Source organism: Dasypus novemcinctus, chromosome 23 (assembly GCF_030445035.2).
Source record: "Dasypus novemcinctus isolate mDasNov1 chromosome 23, mDasNov1.1.hap2, whole genome shotgun sequence".
NCBI lineage: Eukaryota > Metazoa > Chordata > Mammalia > Cingulata > Dasypodidae > Dasypus > Dasypus novemcinctus.
In genome coordinates this window covers 15,449,310-15,467,658 of record NC_080695.1, presented here as the reverse complement: position 1 = coordinate 15,467,658, position 18,349 = coordinate 15,449,310, and the positions used below count along the sequence as shown (strand labels likewise).

The 18,349-nt window shown below is 49.7% G+C and overlaps 2 protein-coding genes, 1 long non-coding RNA gene and 1 pseudogene across 3 annotated transcripts; 2 read left to right on the top strand and 2 right to left on the bottom strand.

Annotated features, from left to right (window-relative positions):
- The first annotated feature begins 344 nt into the window (after positions 1-344).
- LOC101444238 (CAP-Gly domain-containing linker protein 4-like) lies at positions 345-3,660 on the top strand (annotated as a pseudogene).
- A 180-nt stretch (positions 3,661-3,840) lies between these two features.
- LOC139437403 (uncharacterized) lies at positions 3,841-11,122 on the bottom strand. The gene is made up of 3 exons (XR_011647173.1): positions 11,030-11,122; positions 5,455-5,494; positions 3,841-5,221 (listed from the first exon to the last, which is right to left on the bottom strand). It is a non-coding gene; the product is annotated as an uncharacterized lncRNA (long non-coding RNA).
- Positions 10,340-11,550, top strand: PPP1R35 (protein phosphatase 1 regulatory subunit 35). The gene is made up of 4 exons (XM_004457168.4): positions 10,340-10,659; positions 10,740-10,974; positions 11,054-11,190; positions 11,295-11,550. Exons 1-4 carry the CDS (start codon positions 10,429-10,431, stop codon positions 11,466-11,468), a joined length of 777 nt encoding a protein of 258 aa, XP_004457225.1. The 5' UTR covers positions 10,340-10,428; the 3' UTR covers positions 11,469-11,550.
- A 791-nt stretch (positions 11,551-12,341) lies between these two features.
- Positions 12,342-17,532, bottom strand: MEPCE (methylphosphate capping enzyme). Its single transcript, XM_058285862.2, has 4 exons — positions 14,910-17,532; positions 13,383-13,601; positions 13,074-13,200; positions 12,342-12,944 (listed from the first exon to the last, which is right to left on the bottom strand). The coding sequence occupies exons 1-4, from the start codon at positions 16,569-16,571 to the stop codon at positions 12,892-12,894; spliced, it is 2,061 nt and encodes a 686-aa protein (XP_058141845.1). The 5' UTR covers positions 16,572-17,532; the 3' UTR covers positions 12,342-12,891.
- Between the last annotated feature and the right edge of the window lie 817 nt (positions 17,533-18,349).

Here is an 18,349-nt window from a genome sequence, read left to right as displayed (position 1 = left end):
TTCTTCCTAACTGTCCAAGCTGAGGCTCCTACTAAGGACCATGATCTCAGACCCTCAAGTTCCAGCTCTAATACTTATTGTGGGCAAAGCTAAGTATCCTTAAAACAGGGCCAGTGCGCAGCCCAAGTGCCTGCAGTGTGCGCAGTGCTGACCCGCGTGGGGCCTGGCTCTCGTGCACGCGATGCGGGAGGCTTGGTGGCAGGCAGCGGGGACAGCCAGTGGGCACTGCTTGCCACGCAGGGCTGCCGAGCACAGGGGCACAGCCCCTGGCCTTCCCTCCGTGCTCGAGTGTTCCCAGCCAGCTGCCCCCAGAGGACCTGACGGAGGCAGTGGCTTTCTAGAAAATGACCACAGAGGACTTTCCAGATCTTCCATTAGAAGGAAATTCTTGAACTGGAAGATACTCATTTTTATTTCCAGGTTCTGACACACCTGTTACCTTTTCCATTTCGGCTGTACCAACAACACCTTCTGACTGTGGGTTTTTTAAAAACTTGATCCTAGTGATGTATCATGCCAGGAAATTCTCTTTAATCCCAAAACTTCAGTGTCAGAATTATTTGCCATTTTAAGACAATGGGTTCCTCAGGTCCAGGAAAACATTGATATTATTGGAAATGAGATTCTTAAGAGAGGTTGCAACAACAGAGATGGATTAACATACATGACTCTTCTGCATTAAACCTGCAAATTTGGAGCTCATGGTATGGGTGATGTTGCAACAGTTGTCAAATTTGCAACTCAACCTATTGATCTGGGAGCAGGTGTTAGTTTATGAAGTCGCTGGACAAAGATGAATGCTCTACATTATGCTGCTTATTTACAGGAGCTTATGAGTGATTTGGAAGACATCTGAACCAAAAGCTGTGGGTGCTACTTGCAGGGATTTTCATTTTGGAACAGCCTCGCACATTGCAGCATATAACGTGTGTGCAGGTGCTGTGAAATGCTTATTGGAGCATGGAGCAAATCCTGCCTTTAGAATGACAAAGGGCAGACCCTTGCTGATGTGGTTCCAGACCCAGTAGACAGGCTGTTAGAGATGGCAGATGCAGTCGCCACTGCCAGAGAAACCAAGCAGATGCTGTTAGATGCAGTGCCTCTGTCAAGTGAGCTCTCAGAGGCCACACTTTCAAACCGGATCATGTTACTGGCAAGGCAGTGCTCACCTCACTTGGTCTGAAGTTGGGGGATTGTGTTGTTATTACAGGACAGAAGGTTAGGACCTTAAGATTTTGTGGGGAAGCAGACTTGGTCCAGAGGTTAGGGCGTCTGGCTACAACATGGGAGGTCCGCGGTTCAAACCCCGGGCCTCCTTGTCCCGTGTGGAGCTGGCCATGCGCAGTGCTGATGCCACGCAGGGGTGGCCCCCGCATAGGGGAGCCCCACGTGCAAGGAGTGTGCCCCGTGAGGAGAGCTGCCCAGCACGAAAGAAAGTGCAGCCTGCCCAGGAATGGCGCCGCCCACATGGAGAGCTGACACAAGATGATGCAACAAAAAGAGACACAGATTCCCGTGCCGCTGACAACAACAGAAGCGGACAGAAACAAGAACACGAAGCAAATGGACACAGAGAACAGACAACTGGGAGCGGGGAGGGGAGAGAAATAAATTAAAAAAATAAATCTTAAAAAAAAAAAGATTTTGTGGAACAATTGAATTTGCAAGTGGACAGTACGCTGGCATTGAGTTTGATAAACCAGAAGAAAAAAATAATGGAACTGATGGGAAAGTCCAGTACTTTAAGTGTGTCCCAAATATAGTATTTTTGCACCTCTTTCAAAGATAAGTAAAGCAAAAGATCGAAGAATACAATACACACTCCTACAAAAGCTGTACCTCTCACCAGGTCCCAGAAAATTGATGTAACCCATGGAATGGCAAAAGTAAATACTGGATTAATGACACACACATAAAAATGACAGTGCTTCTGAATCAACACTTTCACTGCCTCCTTGTGAAGAATTGAAAACTAACAGAAAAAGATGTTACTCTGGGGAAGTTGGTGTGGCTCGAGTGATTGGGCTCCTGTCTACTGTATGGGAGATCCAGGGTTCAATTCCCAAGGCCTCCTGGTGAAAGCAAGCTGATACACGCAGAGTGCTGGCCTCTGAGGTGACCTGGCCAGAGTGGAGTGCTGGCTCACATAGGAGTGCTGGCCTGTGCAGGAGAGCTGGCCTGTGTGGCAAGCTGGCCTGAGCGAAGAGCTGGCACAGCAAGATGACACAACAAAAAGAGACACAGAGGAGACACATTAAGAGATGCAGCAGACCAGGGAGCTGAGGTGGTGCAAGAGATTGAGCACCTCTCTCTCACTCTGGAAGGTCCCAGGATTGGTTCCCAGTGCCACCTAAAGAGAAGACAAGCAGACAGAGAAGAATGCAAAGTGAATGGACAGAGAGAGCAGACAGTGAGTGCAAAATAAATCTTAAAAAAAAAAAAAAGACGTTGTTCTACTTGGATCCATCAGCACCTCCTATTCTACATCTTCTTTGGAACACAAACAGAGCTACACTAAGAAATTGAATGCTTGTAGCCATATCAAGAAGACAATGAGCAAAAGCCCCTCTGTTTCATCTAGAGCCAGTGCTGGTTTGAATTCCTCATCCACATCTGTAGCAAATAATACCTGTTGTGAAGGAGAACTACATCTTGGAGACAGACACTTGGTGGTAGGGCAGAGAATTGACACATTAAGTCTTTTGAGACAACAAATTTTGCTCCAGGATATTGCTATGATATAGAGTTTGAAAACCCCATGGAAAGAATGATGGTTCAGTTGGAAGTGTGCAGGACTTTAGTTGTTCTCCAAGATATGGAATAGTTATTTGCTCTCCCATCCAGGGTGCAGAGAGTAACAGATTCCCTGGATATTCAAAAATTTCATCAAATAATCAGGATCCTTCTTATTCAGATTTTAGGAGAAGTTTCAGTACAACTTCTGCATCTTCCCAAAAACAGATTAACAGAAGAAATGCTTGTGCATTGCGTCACAGTTGGAGCAGCGCTAGCACTGCTGGCAGCGCCGAAGGTGTGTGAAGCCGCTCGAGGGGGGCTCAGGTTCCCCCACCCCTTTTTTTTAAAGATTTATTTATTTAATTCCCGCCCCCCCGTTGTGGTTCTCTGTGTCTATTTGCTGCGTCTTGTTTCTTTGTCCGCTTCTGTTGTCGATAGCGGCATGGGAAGTGTGGGCGGCGCCATTCCTGGGCAGGCTGCTCTTTCTTTCGCGCTGGGCGGCTCTCCTTATAGGGCACACTCCTTGCGCGTGGGGCTCCCCTACGCGGGGGACACCCCTGCGTGGCAGGTCACTCCTTGCGTGCATCAGCACTGCGCATGGGCCAGCTCCACACGGGTCAAGGAGGCCCGGGGTTTGAACCGCGGACCTCCCATGTGGTAGACGGACGCCCTAACCACTGGGCCAAGTCCGCTTCCCTCAGGTCCCCTTAGCAGCTCAAATGAGATGGGCATCGCCAGGTACCTGGGCCTCACTGACTTTGCTTCAGGTATCTGGCTCTTCTTGAGCTTCTAAGCGCCAAGGGGAAAAATGACGGAGCAGTGGGGGACAAGCAGGACTTCACGTGTAAGCCAAACCATGGCTTCTTGTTCAGACCCAGCAGAGTCACCTATTGGGGAATTAACAGGTCAAAGCTTGTGGGTTAGAATTGTTGAGTTAAACTGCTAAACAGCTAATTAGCTCTAGTGTACAATATATATTAGGGTATAAAGCAAAGAACCCATGGCAAGTGATTTGCCTTATTTAGCCATAATTTAAAATTGGAAAATATAATTGTATTAGTCAGCCAAAGGGGTGTTAATGCAAAATACCAGAAATTGGTTGGTTTTTATAAAGGGTATTTATTTGGGGTGGTAGCTTACAGATACCAGGCCATAAGCATAAGTTACTTCCCTCACCAAAGTGTATTTCCACGTGTTGGAGCAAGATGGCTGCTGACATCTGCGAAGGTTCAGGCTTCCTCCCTTCCTCGGGTTTCTTTTTCCTGGGGCTGGCTTCTCTTCCCTCTGTGAGCTTACTTTCCAGAGCTTCAGCTTAAGGCTTCAGCATCAAACTCCAACATCAAAAAAGCCCCAACTCTGTTCTTTCCTAATTGTAACTCAATCATGCCCAGGTACAGATCAGATTACAAACATAATCCAGTATCTATTTTTGCAGTTTATAAGCATATCAAACTGCTACACTAGTTATTGTCACAAAAACCATTATAAACAATTCAGAGAGAAGCCTTTAAAAAAAAAAAAGCCAGGACAAAGTCTGGGAGTCATGGGTCTCTTAAAACAATTTGAAAATAAACAATTTTTAAATCTTTACACCCAAGAAAATCTAGACCCAAGGGAAAAATGTGGCACGCGTGGCCACCTGATATATTACTCCATTTCGTTTTTTTTTTTAATCCCCCACCCCCGTGGCTTTTTGTGTGCTGTCTGCTTTCTGTGTCCATTCGCTGTGCATTCTTCTGTGTATTTATTTTTATTTATTTATTCCTCCCCCCCACCTTGTGGCTTGCTTTCTTTCTGCTCTGTGTCCATTTGCTGTGCGTTCTTCTGAGTTTTTGCTTGTATCCCTTTTTGTTGAGTTACCTTGCTGAGTTGGCACTCCATGGCACTGGCAGGTCGGGTGGCACTCTGCAGGGTGTGGGCGAGGCTGCCTTCACCAGGAGGCCCCGGGACGCGAACCCAGGGCCTCCCATATGGTAGACGGGAGCCCAACTGATTGAGCCACAGCCGCTTTCCACTCCATTTCCTTTTGCAGATAATTTTGGAGTTTTCATAGTACCCGTGATTGTGAAGGTTCTCATATGTTTTGATTAAATGATTTTCACACAACCTCTTCCTGTCAAGTATTTTTTGGCATTTTTATCACTGTTTTACGACTGATAAATTTAAAAAGAGAATCATAGCTTGACGATTAGTATTTGTTCATATTTTTCTGTAAAATTATTCGCCCTTTCAGGGATGCCTCATCTAAAGATGTTAGAATTTCAGAGTTGGGTAGAGCCTTAGAGGCTCTTGAGCTCAACCTCTTGTCCACTGTCAGACATGGAGATGAGTGGCTAAAGTAGTTCTTCCTTACCTGTGGTCAGTTAGCTAGTTGGTCATATAGGACTTGGGTCTCCAGACTTGTGGCTCAGTGCTCTTTCATTTTTGCAAAGTGAGTAATCTCAGATTTTCCTTCTGTGCTGCTTGACTGCTTCATCTGGGTGAACTGTGAAACCCATGATTAAGGTTTATAATTCAAGTCATAATTAGAATTTTTCATACACATTTGTTTAACTTCCTTCACACACACATGCACACACACAAGAGAAGCTCTTTTAATATGGTGCACTTTCATCTCTGTGGAGAATTTGCCATCACTTCCTCCTGGGATATGGAAAACATTTTTAAAAAATGTATTTAACAGGGGAGCAGATGTGGCTCAAGCAGTTAAGCACCTACCTCCTGCACGAGAGGTCACAGGTTTGGGTGCTGTTGCCTCCTAAAAAAAAAAAGAGGATGAGCAGTGAGTGGAAAGGATGACAGACAGATGAGGGAGCCATCTCAGAAGGGGGGAAATGTATTTAACATGACAACAAATTAAGATGTGTGAGGAAAAGTATAGTAGTTACTCATATCTATGTTTATGATTTCTTGATTGTTTTATTATTCATTAAAATGGTAATGTGTTTGCTATGGCTGCTGTTTTTATACTGACAGTGGTTGCAGAATCCAGCCTGGTACAAAGCTACAGAACTGTATCATGTTTTTATTTTCCCTCTTGTGTACATGTTAACAAATTAATTTCATAATAGAATAGTATAATAATGCAAAACACTTCTGTTGCAGATGTGTATTGAAGTTTGTGTTCTATATGTGTAAGAGTGTATTAGTCAGCCAGAGGAGTGCTGATGCAAACTACCAGAAATTGGTTGGTTTTTATAAACGGTATTTATTTGGGGTAGGAGCCTACAGATACCAGGCCATAAAGCCTAAGTTACTTCCCTCACTAAAGTATATTTTCACGTGTTGGAACAAGCTGGCTGCTGATGTCTGCGAGGGTTCAGGCTTCCTGGATTCCTCTGGGCTCAGCTTCTCTTTTCTCCAAAAGGTCAACTGTAGGGTATGAGGTTCTCTAGGCTTTGCCTCTCTCCACAAGGTCAGCTGTAGACTATCAGGTGAATGGCTCTGTCTCTTTCCCCAGGGTTCCAGCTTAAGACTTCAGCATCAAACTCCAACACCAAAACTCTGACATTAAGACCCTCCAACTCTGTCCTTTGCCACAATTAAAGCCCTAATCATAACTTAATCAGGCCCAGGTACATATCAGATTACAAACATAATCCAATATCTATTTTTGGAATTCATAACCATATCAAACTGCTACAAAGAGTTATCTTTCATTGTAGATGTTTAAACTACCACAGAAATATGGGAACAATTTGCTTTGTAAGATTAAAAGCATCCTTCAGAATGGAGCTCTCTTTGTACTTAGAAATAATGTTAAACTATTTTGCAATATACTATTTTTAATCTAAATTTTGTTGCTTCGCTGCCTTTTTTAAAAAAAAGTGTGGTATTTCAAATATTACTAAAGCTATTTTCCTGAAGTTCATTTGCAAAATAAGGCTGCTTTATACTCAAGGAATTTTTTTATTGATTGAAGAAAATGACTGTACTGCAATTCAAAAAAGTAAACTTATTTTATTATACAGATTATTTCTTAAAAACTCTACTGATACCTTAACATGACATCTATGACAACTCTGAACTTGGGTACCCTTAATTCTTCTGTTAAAAATAAAACAGTAATGCCAACACAGAATTTATTTTTGAGGTCAAAGAATTAATTGTCTCCCTCATATTTAGGATAGATTATTAAATACATATAAATATATATGTTTATATATAATATACATGCAAATCAGGTCTTTTGTGTTTTGCTTATTGAATGTCAAAGTTGACTTCTGGCACATTAATAAAATGGGAAACTGCAAAAAACAAAAAATAAACAAAAAACCCTTTTCATAATGGAAAAGTCTAAATATATACAAAAGTAGAGAATAAAACTCCACCTACCCATCACCCAGCTTCAACAATGTTCAACATTAGGCCAATCATGTTTCATCTATACACCATCAAGAACTATTCCTTTTCCCAACTCCAACATATTAGTTTGTTTTTTTTAATAGCACAAGATCCAGTTAATAGCTTTGAGGGACATTTCAAGATTAGTTTTAATGGAGCTTTTCATTGAGATCATTGTAAGAAATAATATAGAGATCCCTTGTGCACTTTTCCTAGTTTCCTCGAGTCAACATTTTACAAAATGATACCATAAAAGGCCAACAAGAGTACTGACAGTTGTACTAGCCATCAGTCTTATTCATATTCTACTCCTTTGTGTATGCATGAAGTTCTGCACAACTTTATCACTTGTGTAGGTTTGTGTATCTAACACCACAGTCAAGAAACTAAACAATGCCAATGCCACAAGGATCCCCAGGTAGTGCCCCTTTATGACCTCTCCGGCCATGGTCCTAATCCCAGGCAACACTAAATCCGTCTTCCATTTCTCAATTTTTGTTATTTCTAAAATGTTATGTAACTAGAAACATAAAAACATGAAATTGGTTTTCCACAGAATAATTCCTTGATGATTCATCCAAGTTGTTCTTTATAGTTTGTTCCTTTTTTTTTTTTGCTGAGTAGTAACCCATGGTATGGATGTATCATAGTTTAATCATTCTTAATTGAAAGACATTTTGGTCATTTCCAGTTTTTGGCTATTACCAATAAAGCTGCTTTGTTTATATTCATGTAGAGGTTTTTAAATGCCCAGAGATATAGCATTTAGAGACCACATTCTGGGATCTAGGGGTGCTCTTGGCTTGCCATTGTTTCTAAGGGCTTGGATAGAGATGTTTCTTCCCCACCCCTCATGGAGGAATTTTATTTGCATGTATGTTTTACATCCCTAGAAAAAGAATCCCAGGATTTTTTTTCCTGTGTGTTTTTGTCTTGCTTCCTTGTGGTCCACGATGCCAGCTAAGGTTGTCTGTACAATGAAACCAAACAGTGGTTTTAGATTATTCTGCCATTTTTCTAGATCTTTGAGTTGCACATCGAAGCTGGGACTAATCACTGCATACTTGTTTAACCTATGAGGTTCACAAAAATTTTCCCAGTTCTGTAATCAGTGGGGATTTCAAATTCGCCAATGTAACCGTACTTCATCATCACCATTAGAATCCTGAGGATGACTTTAGAGCACAACATAAGAACCTAGCGTTTACCTCTTCTCGCATTGCTGATGCTCTTGAGAGCACTGGCTAGAACGTTCATTCACACTACTGTGGCAGCTCAGGAAGAAAGCTGAAAGCGACGGATAAAGATGCTTTTTAATTATTTATTTTTCGAAGATTTCTCTCCCTTCTCCCCCCCCCCACTCCCCCGTCCCAGTTGTCTGTTCTCTTTTCGCTGCGTGTTCTTCTTTGTACGCTTCTGTTGTCAGCGGCACGTGAATCTGTGTTTCTTTTTGTTGCGTCATCTTGTCGTGTTGGCTCTCCATGTGTGCGGCGCCATTCTTGGGCAGGCTGCACTTTCTTTGCGCACCCCTACGCGGGGACACCCCTGTGTGGCACAGCACTCCTTGTGCGCATCAGCACTGTGCATGGGCCAGCTCCACACCGGTCAAGGAGGCCCTGGGTTTGAACCGTGGACCTCCCATGTGGTAGACGGACGCCCTAACCACTGGGCCAAGTGTGCCTCCTAATTTATTAAGTTAAAATACTGATGACATCAACATAATTGTCTGCTTTATCTTATACATTTTCACCCATTTCCAACAGTATGACTACTGAGAACAATTTAAGATTTTATGGCAGTTTTTTTTTTAACGCTTATTTTTTTCCTCTCCCCTTCCCCTTTCCCCCGCCCCAGTTGTCTCTTCTCTATTAGCTGCGTCGTCTTCTTTGTCCGCTTCTGTTGTTGTCAGCGGCACAGGAATCTGTGTTTCTTTTTGTTGCGTCATCTTGTTGGCTCAGCTCTCCGTGTGTGCGGTGCCATTCTTAGGCAGGCTGCACTTTATTTTGCGCTGGGCGACTCTCCTTATGGGGCACATTCCTTGCGCGTGGGGCTCCCCTACGCGGGGGACACCCCTGCATGGCAGGGCACTCCTTGCGTGCATCAGCACTGCACATGGGCCAGCTCCACACGGGTCAAGGAGGCCTAGGGTTTGAACCGTGGACTTCCCACGTGGTAGATGGACGCCCTAACCATTGGGCCAAGTCCGCTTCCCGCAGTTTTTTTTTTTTAATGGCAGTAAAGTCTAGCCTCTTTTCTCTACTATATTCTCTCCTTCCCCATGTAAGTAATCATTAACTTTTATGGCTTATAATTCCATTACATTCTAAGTATTTCTTTATTTATATTTAAACATCCCTACCCTCTTTCACAACTAAATACTGGAAATAGGCGTATTTATTCCTGCTTTAGCAGGAAAACTCTAGTGTTTCACCGTTAAGATCTTTTTTTTTTTTTAAATGGGGGCCATACTATTCATTTTATCTGATCTTCCTCAGTATTTCTTGGAAACAGAATAAAAGTTGCAAAAACTCAAAAACTAAAAAGTGGTAAACATGCCTGCTGACTGAGCATAGACCCATTCTGGGAGACTCCAGAATCCTGAAGACACCCCAGTACATTTACATACAAAGGAAAGCAGACTCCCAGAATTGGGGGAGCTTCTCTAAGGGACATGAGTCGGTGGGAACCTCGCAATTCAGGGGTCTTTGACTACACGGAGAAGTCTGGGGCCCAGATAAATCTGAGCTTTTTGTTTTTTTTTAAAGTGCACTCAACATACAGATATCTATTTTCATAAAGACGAGTATTTCCCTCGAAGGGAGAGTCACAATAGGCCTCAATTACCGCCCAGAATCCAAGGAGAGAGCCCAGGGCTGGGGTCCGCCAACGTCTGCCCCAATCAATTGGGAAGGGGCTCCGGTCTGCGTTCGGAGGCGACAGAACGCCCCGAGGTACTGTGGGAGCACCGACTGGGAGGCCCAGATGCGGGGGTACTAGACGTTTACTTAAAGCGGCCCCGTTTGGCGGACGGGAGGAGCTGACACTTCCGGACCCCAAAAAGACACTGGTAAAGACTCCGCCCGGCAAAGAGGCCACATCTCCAGTCTCAAAAGGAGAAATGGTCCTGACGAGGACCCGTAGGTCTCCAGCCGACTTATAGGATAAAATCACGGCTTTAGGGGCGGTGCCAGGGAAACTGGAGGCGGGCTGAGGAAATGACATCACTGGAGCGCCAATAGGGCGGGGCGGGGCTGCTTCCTCCGCCCCCTCGAGTCAGGGCTGTTTCCGGTAGCGGCGACTGGGAGGGGGCGAGTCCGTGTCCGGTAGCGACCCAGCACCAACTCCAAGATGATGGGCAGTGGGGAGTCAGAGCTGGAATCGGCGGAAGGGGAAGAGGCCGTGGCGGCCCCGGGGTCACCCCCTGAGCCCCGAGCCCCGGAGCCCCAAGTACCAATGCCCGAGCCCGGCCTGGACCTGAGCCTGAGCCCGCGCCCCGAGAGCCCCGAGCCGCCGCCGCGCAGTCCTGGCCGTCGGAGGGGGCGGGCGGGCCGCGCGGGCGGGGCTCGGAAGGGACGGCAGGTGAGCCGGGGTAAGGCCTCGCCCCCGGTCCGCCGACGACCCGGCTCCCGCCTCCTTACGGCCCTCCTCTCTGATCCCAGGTCCGTTTCCGCCTGGCGCCGCCCTCCCCGGGTCGGTCCGAGCCGCCAGCGGCAGCCGCTGCGCTGCCTCAGGAGCTGGAGGCGCCCGCGCTGCAGAGCAGCCTGGCCTTGGGCCTCGAGCTGCGGGCCGCGCGCGCCGCTGCCGGGGGCCAGTTTGATGCTGCGAAGGCCGTGGAGGAACAGCTGAGAAAGTCTTTCCAGGCCCGCTGCGGCCTGGAGGAGAGCGTGGCCGAGGGTGAGGGGGGAGGGCGGGCGGCCGGCGCGGGAGTGGGGTGAGGGGCACCTCTCACCTCCGTCCCCCACTGTGGTCTCAGGGCTGAATGTGCCGCGCTCCAGGCGGCTCTTCCGGGATCTGGTGAGCCTGCAGGTGCCGGAGGAACAGGTTCTCAACGCCGCGCTGAGGGAGAAATTGGCGCTCCTGCCGCCGCAGGCACGAGCCCCGCCCCCAAAGGTGAGGGACCAGGGCCTTTGCTTCCCCTGTCCCCGTCCTCTCGCTCCCCGCGGCTTCAGCTCTCGCCCATCAGTATAACCTTGTTTTGGGCCCAACTCCAACAGGAGCCACCTGGGGCAGGACCAGACATGACTATCCTGTGTAACCCAGAAACACTATTTTATGAATCTCCACACCTAACCCTGGAGAGCCTGCCCCCTCTCCGACTTCAACTCCGGCCCCGCCCTTCAGAGGATACTTTCCTCATGCATCGGACACTGAGGCGGTGGGAAGTCTAGACATCGGAGCACCCTGCATGCTAGTTATTTTTGTGTATTTTTTTCTTCTTCCCAGAATAAAGTGGTTTTGCTAACAAGTGGACACTTATTGGCAGCCCTCAGAGATTTGTCCACTTAGCCTCAGGTTGAAAGCTGCCTAGAAGTTGAGGTTTTGGCTCTCCAGCTTGAGTCAGGACTTTACATCCCCTCCCCGCCTCTTCCCCTGACTTCAGTCACACACAAACCTGTTTTTGATGACACCATGTTCATTCCTTTGCACCACTTCTGATCATTTTAACGTACTGAGTCTTGACCCATTACACTTCCAGGAGGCTTTCACTGATTACCATCTTAAGGAGCCTGCAAGGCAGCTGCTTGCACTGAATTACTGAAATCAAACTTATCTGATTCAAAACTGCTCAATATTTATTGAGTGTTCAAAGCACCAGTAACACTTGACAAGCCACTGAAGAGCTTCACAATAAGTTTAATTAAATTGCCTATAAATCTGAGCCCACAGCACAAAAAGGCAGGTGGTGGGGTGGTACTAGAGCAGGCAGGTAGCTTTGGTCCAAAGTACCTTTTTCTAGCTCCACTCAACTCCCATGTTAACTGTTCCGAAGTTAGCCCTCTGCCCAAAGTGTGACGTAAAATATATCAATAAATTTTGGGGGAGGGGAAATTAACTCAAAATTTTCAAATCAAAATTTTTGTTCTACCCCTTTCCTGACTAGGGTCCCATATACTTGGGTATAGATTTGATTACCATTCCAGTCTTCCTAACCCTGAAAAACCTGTCCTATTCCTTAGGACTGAAATACGGACAGAGACAAAGCACAAGTTTATTGGGGAGTGCCATCCCTTCCCCACCAGTGAGAAAGTTCCAGACACAAGTGTGGGGGCCACTGCCCTAAACATCAAGTTTATTGTGCTGTTCTCACATTCAAAATCCAACCCCCTCTCCCAACTGGGGGGGGGGCAGCAGGAAGGAAGGATTTCACAGTACCTGTGTACCTCCCTGCCACGCTTCCCCCTCCAACCCCCATTCTTGTCTATCTGTGGTCCACTGAAATGCAGCTAGGGACAAGGGCTGGGAAGAAATGGGAATATCTCCATGGAAGAAGAGAGGGCCAGATAATTTGATACTCCCCACCTCCTACATCCTAGGAGCACAGAGGTCAGCAAACAGTCCATGCCATCCAGCCCCAGCAGGCTTGGGGAGAGGAAGATGATGGTAACTCCAGCACAGCTGGTCTTGCTGCTTAGATGCCAGAGGTGAAGGGAGGAGAGGCTGGGGCAGCAACATAGGAAAAGCTTTCTCTGCAAATCCAAGAAAGGAAACTATTTTTGGAGCCAGAAAGGAAAGACCTTGGGTTGCTTTCCTCTTCCCCCAGGTCCTTGGGAGCACAGGCAGCCTCTTCACACTTTTTGTTCAGGGGGCCACTTAGTGGCTAGGGGAGCGGGCCTTGTGGAACAGGTACACAGGACGAAGGAAGCCTGAGGGGAGAATGCACAATCAGGAGGGGTTGGCCAGGGCTCCTCAGACTTCCCACAGGGTCTGTACCACCCTCAGTCAGGAGGCACCACCCTACCCCCACCCCCTCCCCCAAACTAGGCCAGCTTTACCTCTGGAGGTGTTGTGAGGTGTGGCCACAAGCTCATAGCTGGAGAAGCCCACCTCTGGGGACGTCAGGTAGGAACTGAACTGCTCTGGCTTCAGCTGGATTCGATAGTAGTTCTTGTAGATGGTTTCCTAGGGAGGGAAAGCAGGGGACCACTTCAGCTTACTGCCTCCTCCCTTGGCCAAGAATGCCACCCAGGCAGAGAGCCTTTCCATCCTGTTGTTCAGAATTGTCCCCTCTGATTCCTTACTGGAAGTGCTTCTTACCTCAACCAATGCATGGCTAGTTCCCATTTCAACTAAGCCCAACTCACCGTGAGGGTCTTTCTCCTGCCGTAAGATGACCAGGGTTGGGGCTCCAGGACTAGGATGCCCCCAGGGCGTAGGTGCCTGTATATCCGGCGAAACATGCGCTTCAGCCCCTCATCTCCCCAGTTCAGATGTACCCACTTGGTGAGGCTGAGGCAGAGCACCACATCGTACTCGGGTGCTTGGGCATCGACCAGCTCATCTCGATCCAGCACATAGTTACCCTGAGAGCAAGAATTGGGGGTAAGGTCAACAGGTGAAAAGAAAAACCACGGCCCCCACTCAACCCCATCCGAGGCCTCTAAAACAAAGACCTGCAGCCCAAGGTCACCATCTTCTCCAATACTCCTCAGACATACTCCCAAATGGAGCCCTCTCTCAGTGTCATTTTCTCTATATTTTTCTGCTGCTGGTTCCTCCTGGTGGTAAGCTAAGCGTATGAAAGGAGTCTGGGCAATTTTCACATTGAGCAAATTATCTACCCAAATCTTCAAAGCTGGGGTCAAACTGCAAAGAGCATCTGGTTCTTGCAAGACCCTGTTGAGTACTTATTCCCACCCCGCAAACCTTAAGCAGAATGAGTCAATGTTATGCAAGGGTACTTAGCTCAGGTTTGAAAAGACCAGTGGTTCCTTCCTTGCAGTTGGTGTTGGCAAAGTTTCAGACCTACCCTTTCCTTTCTTCCAGAGAAATGAAAAGCCACATCCTTTAGGAAACCTTTTCTAGGTGATAAGCTTATCACCACCCTCTGGAAAGTTCCATTCTTCCCAGGCTTAGCCCAACACAGTGCCAACTATTCCTGCAGACAGCCTAGCCGAAGTTTAGGGAAGCAGTTTATGGGGGAGCTGAGTGCAGTAGGGACAGACACTCTCCAAGAGACTGGACCTCCTCTCTCTTGAAAAGGAGGCCTTTGCCTCTGCCCCATCCTACTCTCTAGGGTCAAGGTGAAGATGTTCTAAGGCCAAGCCACTTGGGCTCCTCACCAATGATACTCTACAACCAACAGTATCTGATGAAACAAAAGCAATGGATGCAAACAAGGTTCCAAATGAAAAACAGAAAATGTAAATATTAGTCTGCCACCATCCTAATCTGCTTCCCCATCATAGAGGCATCATGTCTGCCACCATTCCTTTGGGCCCTTTCAGTAAATTTGGGGACAAGTTTCCATCTTTACGAAATCTCCTAGTAAGTAGGCGCACCAGCCCTCAAGGGAGGAGTGCACTGGTTAATGAGTGCCAGAGGCAGGCAAAAGGAGTTTTCCACTATCTTAGGGAAGAGATTCTTGTAGACATAAAGGACCCCAGGGTTAAAGCCCTGAAGTTAGAGACCCCACCTCTCCCAGCTTATAGGAGGGGACAGTCGGAAACGGCAGTCACTTACCGATTCAGACCCTTCTCTTGAGGATCTGGTTTTTCTGGTGAGGAGTTAATGCTCTGAAATCCCTCTGGGTCATAACCTCTCCCTGCCACATTCTCATTTAATCTCATCTTCATACCTGGCCCCTATCCCAACAGCCTTCTGACTCTTACCGTGACGAAGACCACGTTGTTGGGGAAGACGGTCATGTCGGCTCCATCCAGTGGCACTTGGGGTGCCGCAATGGGACCCCGGCTGGCTGTCAACGAGGCTGGGAAGCAGCTTCTCTTTCTGATGGTAGTGGTCTCTTCCCCACCCTCTGCCTCCAGGTCCCCCTCAGGAGTCTGGGGTGGGAGACCCAGCTCTTCGGACAGGTAGTGTCGGATGTTCTGGCGGGCAGAGTGAATGAGCCAGGGGTCGATATCCAGGCCCACCATGCGGGACGGGCCCCATTTGCAGGCAATGCTCAGGGTAAGATGGCCCACGTTGCAGCCCAGATCTAGGACGTCCCGGCCCCGAAACCACTCAGGCTTCAACACTCGAAGACGCCCATCCTCACAGGAAGGATTGCGGTACCCATAGTACTTGGAATAATTCCCATACTGGAACTTGCTCTGTTGCTTTTTGAAGCCTGCTGCAGGCAGAGGGTGGTGGTGGCGGCCTCCCCCACTCCCTCGGCCCTTTTCCTTGGGACCCTGGCCTCCACCCCTAGCTCCTGCCTCCGACTTGCTGGAAGTCCTGCGACGTTTGCGATGTCGTGAGGAGGAAGACGGGGGTGCAGGGGTAACTGAGGCAGCTGGAAGGGCTGAAAGGGAGCCCGTGGGACCCTGGAGAGCACACGGAAGGGGAGACACGACCTCATCCCTGCAATTGATGGCTGTATTAAGTTCATAGGGTTGGGGGGCGTCCCGGTTCTGGCCTCTATGCTGCTGCTGCTGTGGGGTGCCCTCCCCTTGAAGTGAGGGAGTGAGGGGGGCTGTGGGCAGCACAGAGTGGCCGTCGTTCCCGCCAGCTGCCTGCTGCTGCTGATGGTGCTGTCCCCGGTGTCTATGCCGCTTCCGACCAGTCTTGAGTGGTGAAGCCAGAACTACCTGGGCCTCATCAGTGCAAGTATTGAGACTGAGTGGGTCAGTAATATCTTTGGGGATGAGGATCTCCACTGGATCTTGTCCCTTGACCGGAAGTGGGGATGACTTGGGGGTCTCTGCATTGAGTGCTCGGCTCACTTCCTCATCCAAGAGACTATTCAGGTTCAGCGGGTCAAAGATATTGCCCCCCAGCAGGAAGTTGGAGGGTAATACAGAGTCACAGTCCGAATTAACCCGTCTGCGCCTCTTGAAGGCCGGATGTTTGAAGCCCCCGCCACCTCCCCCTACATTACAGCTATTTCTCCTCTTGCCCCCACCCCCGCCAGGGGGCCGGTGGGGCTGGTAGCCATTTCGAGGTCGAGGAGGGGCAGGGGGCCCCAGTTCTGTTCCGCCCCCTCCTCGTCGCTCCTCCCCCACGTCCGGGGCAGCGGCTCGCCCGTGGGGATCCGACGAGCGGGCCTCCCCGTGCGACTGCGCCTGGGGGCCGCCCCCTCGCTGCTGCTGCTGCTGCGGCTGCGACTGGCCGCCCCGAAGGGTGGGTGCCGCCCCGGGGCTCTCCCTGCTGGCCCCAGAAGCCGGGGCCCCCACCGAGTGTACGCGAGGGCCCGTCCCACCGCGGAGCTCCCCGGAGGCGGCCTCTCGGTGCGGCTGCACCGTGGGGCCGCCCCCTCCGCCCGACTCATCTTTGAGCGGCGGCGGCGGGGCCGGCACCAGAAACGGCTCCTTCTCCGCCGCCATCTCGATCATTTCCTCCCCTTATTCCGGCCCAGTCGAGGGTAATGAGGGGAACCAGGGGGCTTAACCCCCTTCCCTAACCCCGCTCCCTTCCCCCCTTCCCGAGTGCGCGCGCAGCTCTGCTCTTCTGGTCTAGTCTCGCGCCCAAACGCCGCCCCCGAAGCGCGCCTCACTCGCCCGCGAGACCAAAACAAGATGCCCGCGAGACCCGGACAACTCGAGCAAGCAACCGCGCGTGCGCCGACCCCTTTCTCCTCTACCACCACAGCTCGATCGCGAGCGCGCACCGCTGAGGCGCGTTCCTCTCGGCCCACAGCCACGCATGCGCACTTCGTCACCACCCTGGTTGCGCGCGCATCGGAGTACGAACCAACTTAACGGCTCCGGGGAGTTTAAATATAGCCCCCCTCAACCCCCCAAAAGCCCACCACCCCAAACTGACACCCTACTTCCCTTTGCAGCTATGTCGGTCCCCACTGATATCCTTTGTTTCTGCCGCGCGACCCCACCCACCGTAGGCGGGGGACGGGGAGCTGGTGTAAAAAGGTCTCCTTGACACCCGACCCTTGTTCCTGAGGAATGAGTCTCAGCGGTCTCCGCCCGGCTCTAAACCCAACAACCTCCGTACCCCGCCTCCTTCCTCCCCCTAGTGGGGAGCGCCTGCGCACACCCTTTTAGGCTTGCGCGGGTAGATGCAGCACGTGCTGGAGGCGACGCCCCGCCCTCCGTCCTAGGGGCGGGGACTACTACGTCGTTTCCTCAGGTTTGGTACACGCAACGTGCGTCAACGCGACCCGGGAGACGGGCTTCCTAAGGAAAGGGGCGGAGTCATGAATTATTCATTACCTGCTCCCCCTCCTTCTTTGCCCACCTACTTAGAAGGGCTTTGTAGGAAGCACCAGGGCGAGCCTGAAAGTAGAGGAAGGGAAAGAGCCGAGTGTACCGACCGTCTTCCTACACGAACTATCCTCAGTAAAATGCGATAGGCCATTTTAACTCACCCCCCTCGAAAATATTCTCTGCTGAACTGAAAAGCAAACGATAACACTAAAACCGCCGATGTTTTCCAACTTCCTCCTTCCCCGAAGTGGCCGAGCCGGTCTCTCGTTCCTTCCGCCTTCCCCCAAAGACGAGCACCGGGGCCACCACGCCCGCCGCGCGAGCCCCAGCCCGCAGCCCCAGGCCTCTGTCCGCCACCCGACGCTGGTGCACGAGCCCACCACCCTGCGGACTTCGACCCCGAAGCCCACCAGCTCGCCACCGGCACCTCGCACGCAGTCCTTCTCAAACTCACGCTGCGGCTTCGCGCCGCCTTATATAAAACGTGTGTGGGCGGGGAAGAGGTTTCGGCCAGTTTGGGGGGCCCCCATCCTTGGCCAATTGGCAAGAAACTATTCCTCTACTCTACTGGCCCCAGAGCGCTTCTAGATGCGGGTCCTGTGGCTAAGAGGGCGGGAGAGGCGACAGTGGGGTTAAGGATAGTCTCAAAAGAAAGGCGTGAAGGAGACTAAAAGGCACGATAGGAACCAAGGAAATTAAAGAGGAAGGAAAGGGCTATCTGGGAGCAGAGAGACAAGTTAGGTAGCAAAAGAAAGACGTGTCAGGAAAAATCAGGCGCTGCCCCTGCCGCCTTAGTAAAAGGCAAAGCCAACGAGCACTATGGGATATGTAGTTTTCCAGGGGCACTCGAAAGATGGCGGCAATAACGCGGCGGCGCAAGCGCAGAGGCTGCTTCCAGCTGCCCCTGCGCCTCGGCCTCGAGCGCGCGCTGCCTTGGGGGGGGAGGGGAG

Coding starts and splice junctions, on each gene's coding strand:
- PPP1R35 (XM_004457168.4), top strand. CDS start 10,429: ATGATGGGCAGTGGGGAGTCAGAGCTGGAATCGGCGGAAGGGGAAGAG. Junction 10,975..11,053: donor GGAGGAGAGCGTGGCCGAGG/GTGAGGGGGGAG, acceptor CTGTGGTCTCAG/GGCTGAATGTGCCGCGCTCC. Junction 11,191..11,294: donor CACGAGCCCCGCCCCCAAAG/GTGAGGGACCAG, acceptor CAACTCCAACAG/GAGCCACCTGGGGCAGGACC.
- MEPCE (XM_058285862.2), bottom strand. CDS start 16,571: ATGATCGAGATGGCGGCGGAGAAGGAGCCGTTTCTGGTGCCGGCCCCG. Junction 13,201..13,382: donor GCAGGAGAAAGACCCTCACG/GTGAGTTGGGCT, acceptor TTCCCTCCCTAG/GAAACCATCTACAAGAACTA. Junction 12,945..13,073: donor ACCTCACAACACCTCCAGAG/GTAAAGCTGGCC, acceptor TTCTCCCCTCAG/GCTTCCTTCGTCCTGTGTAC.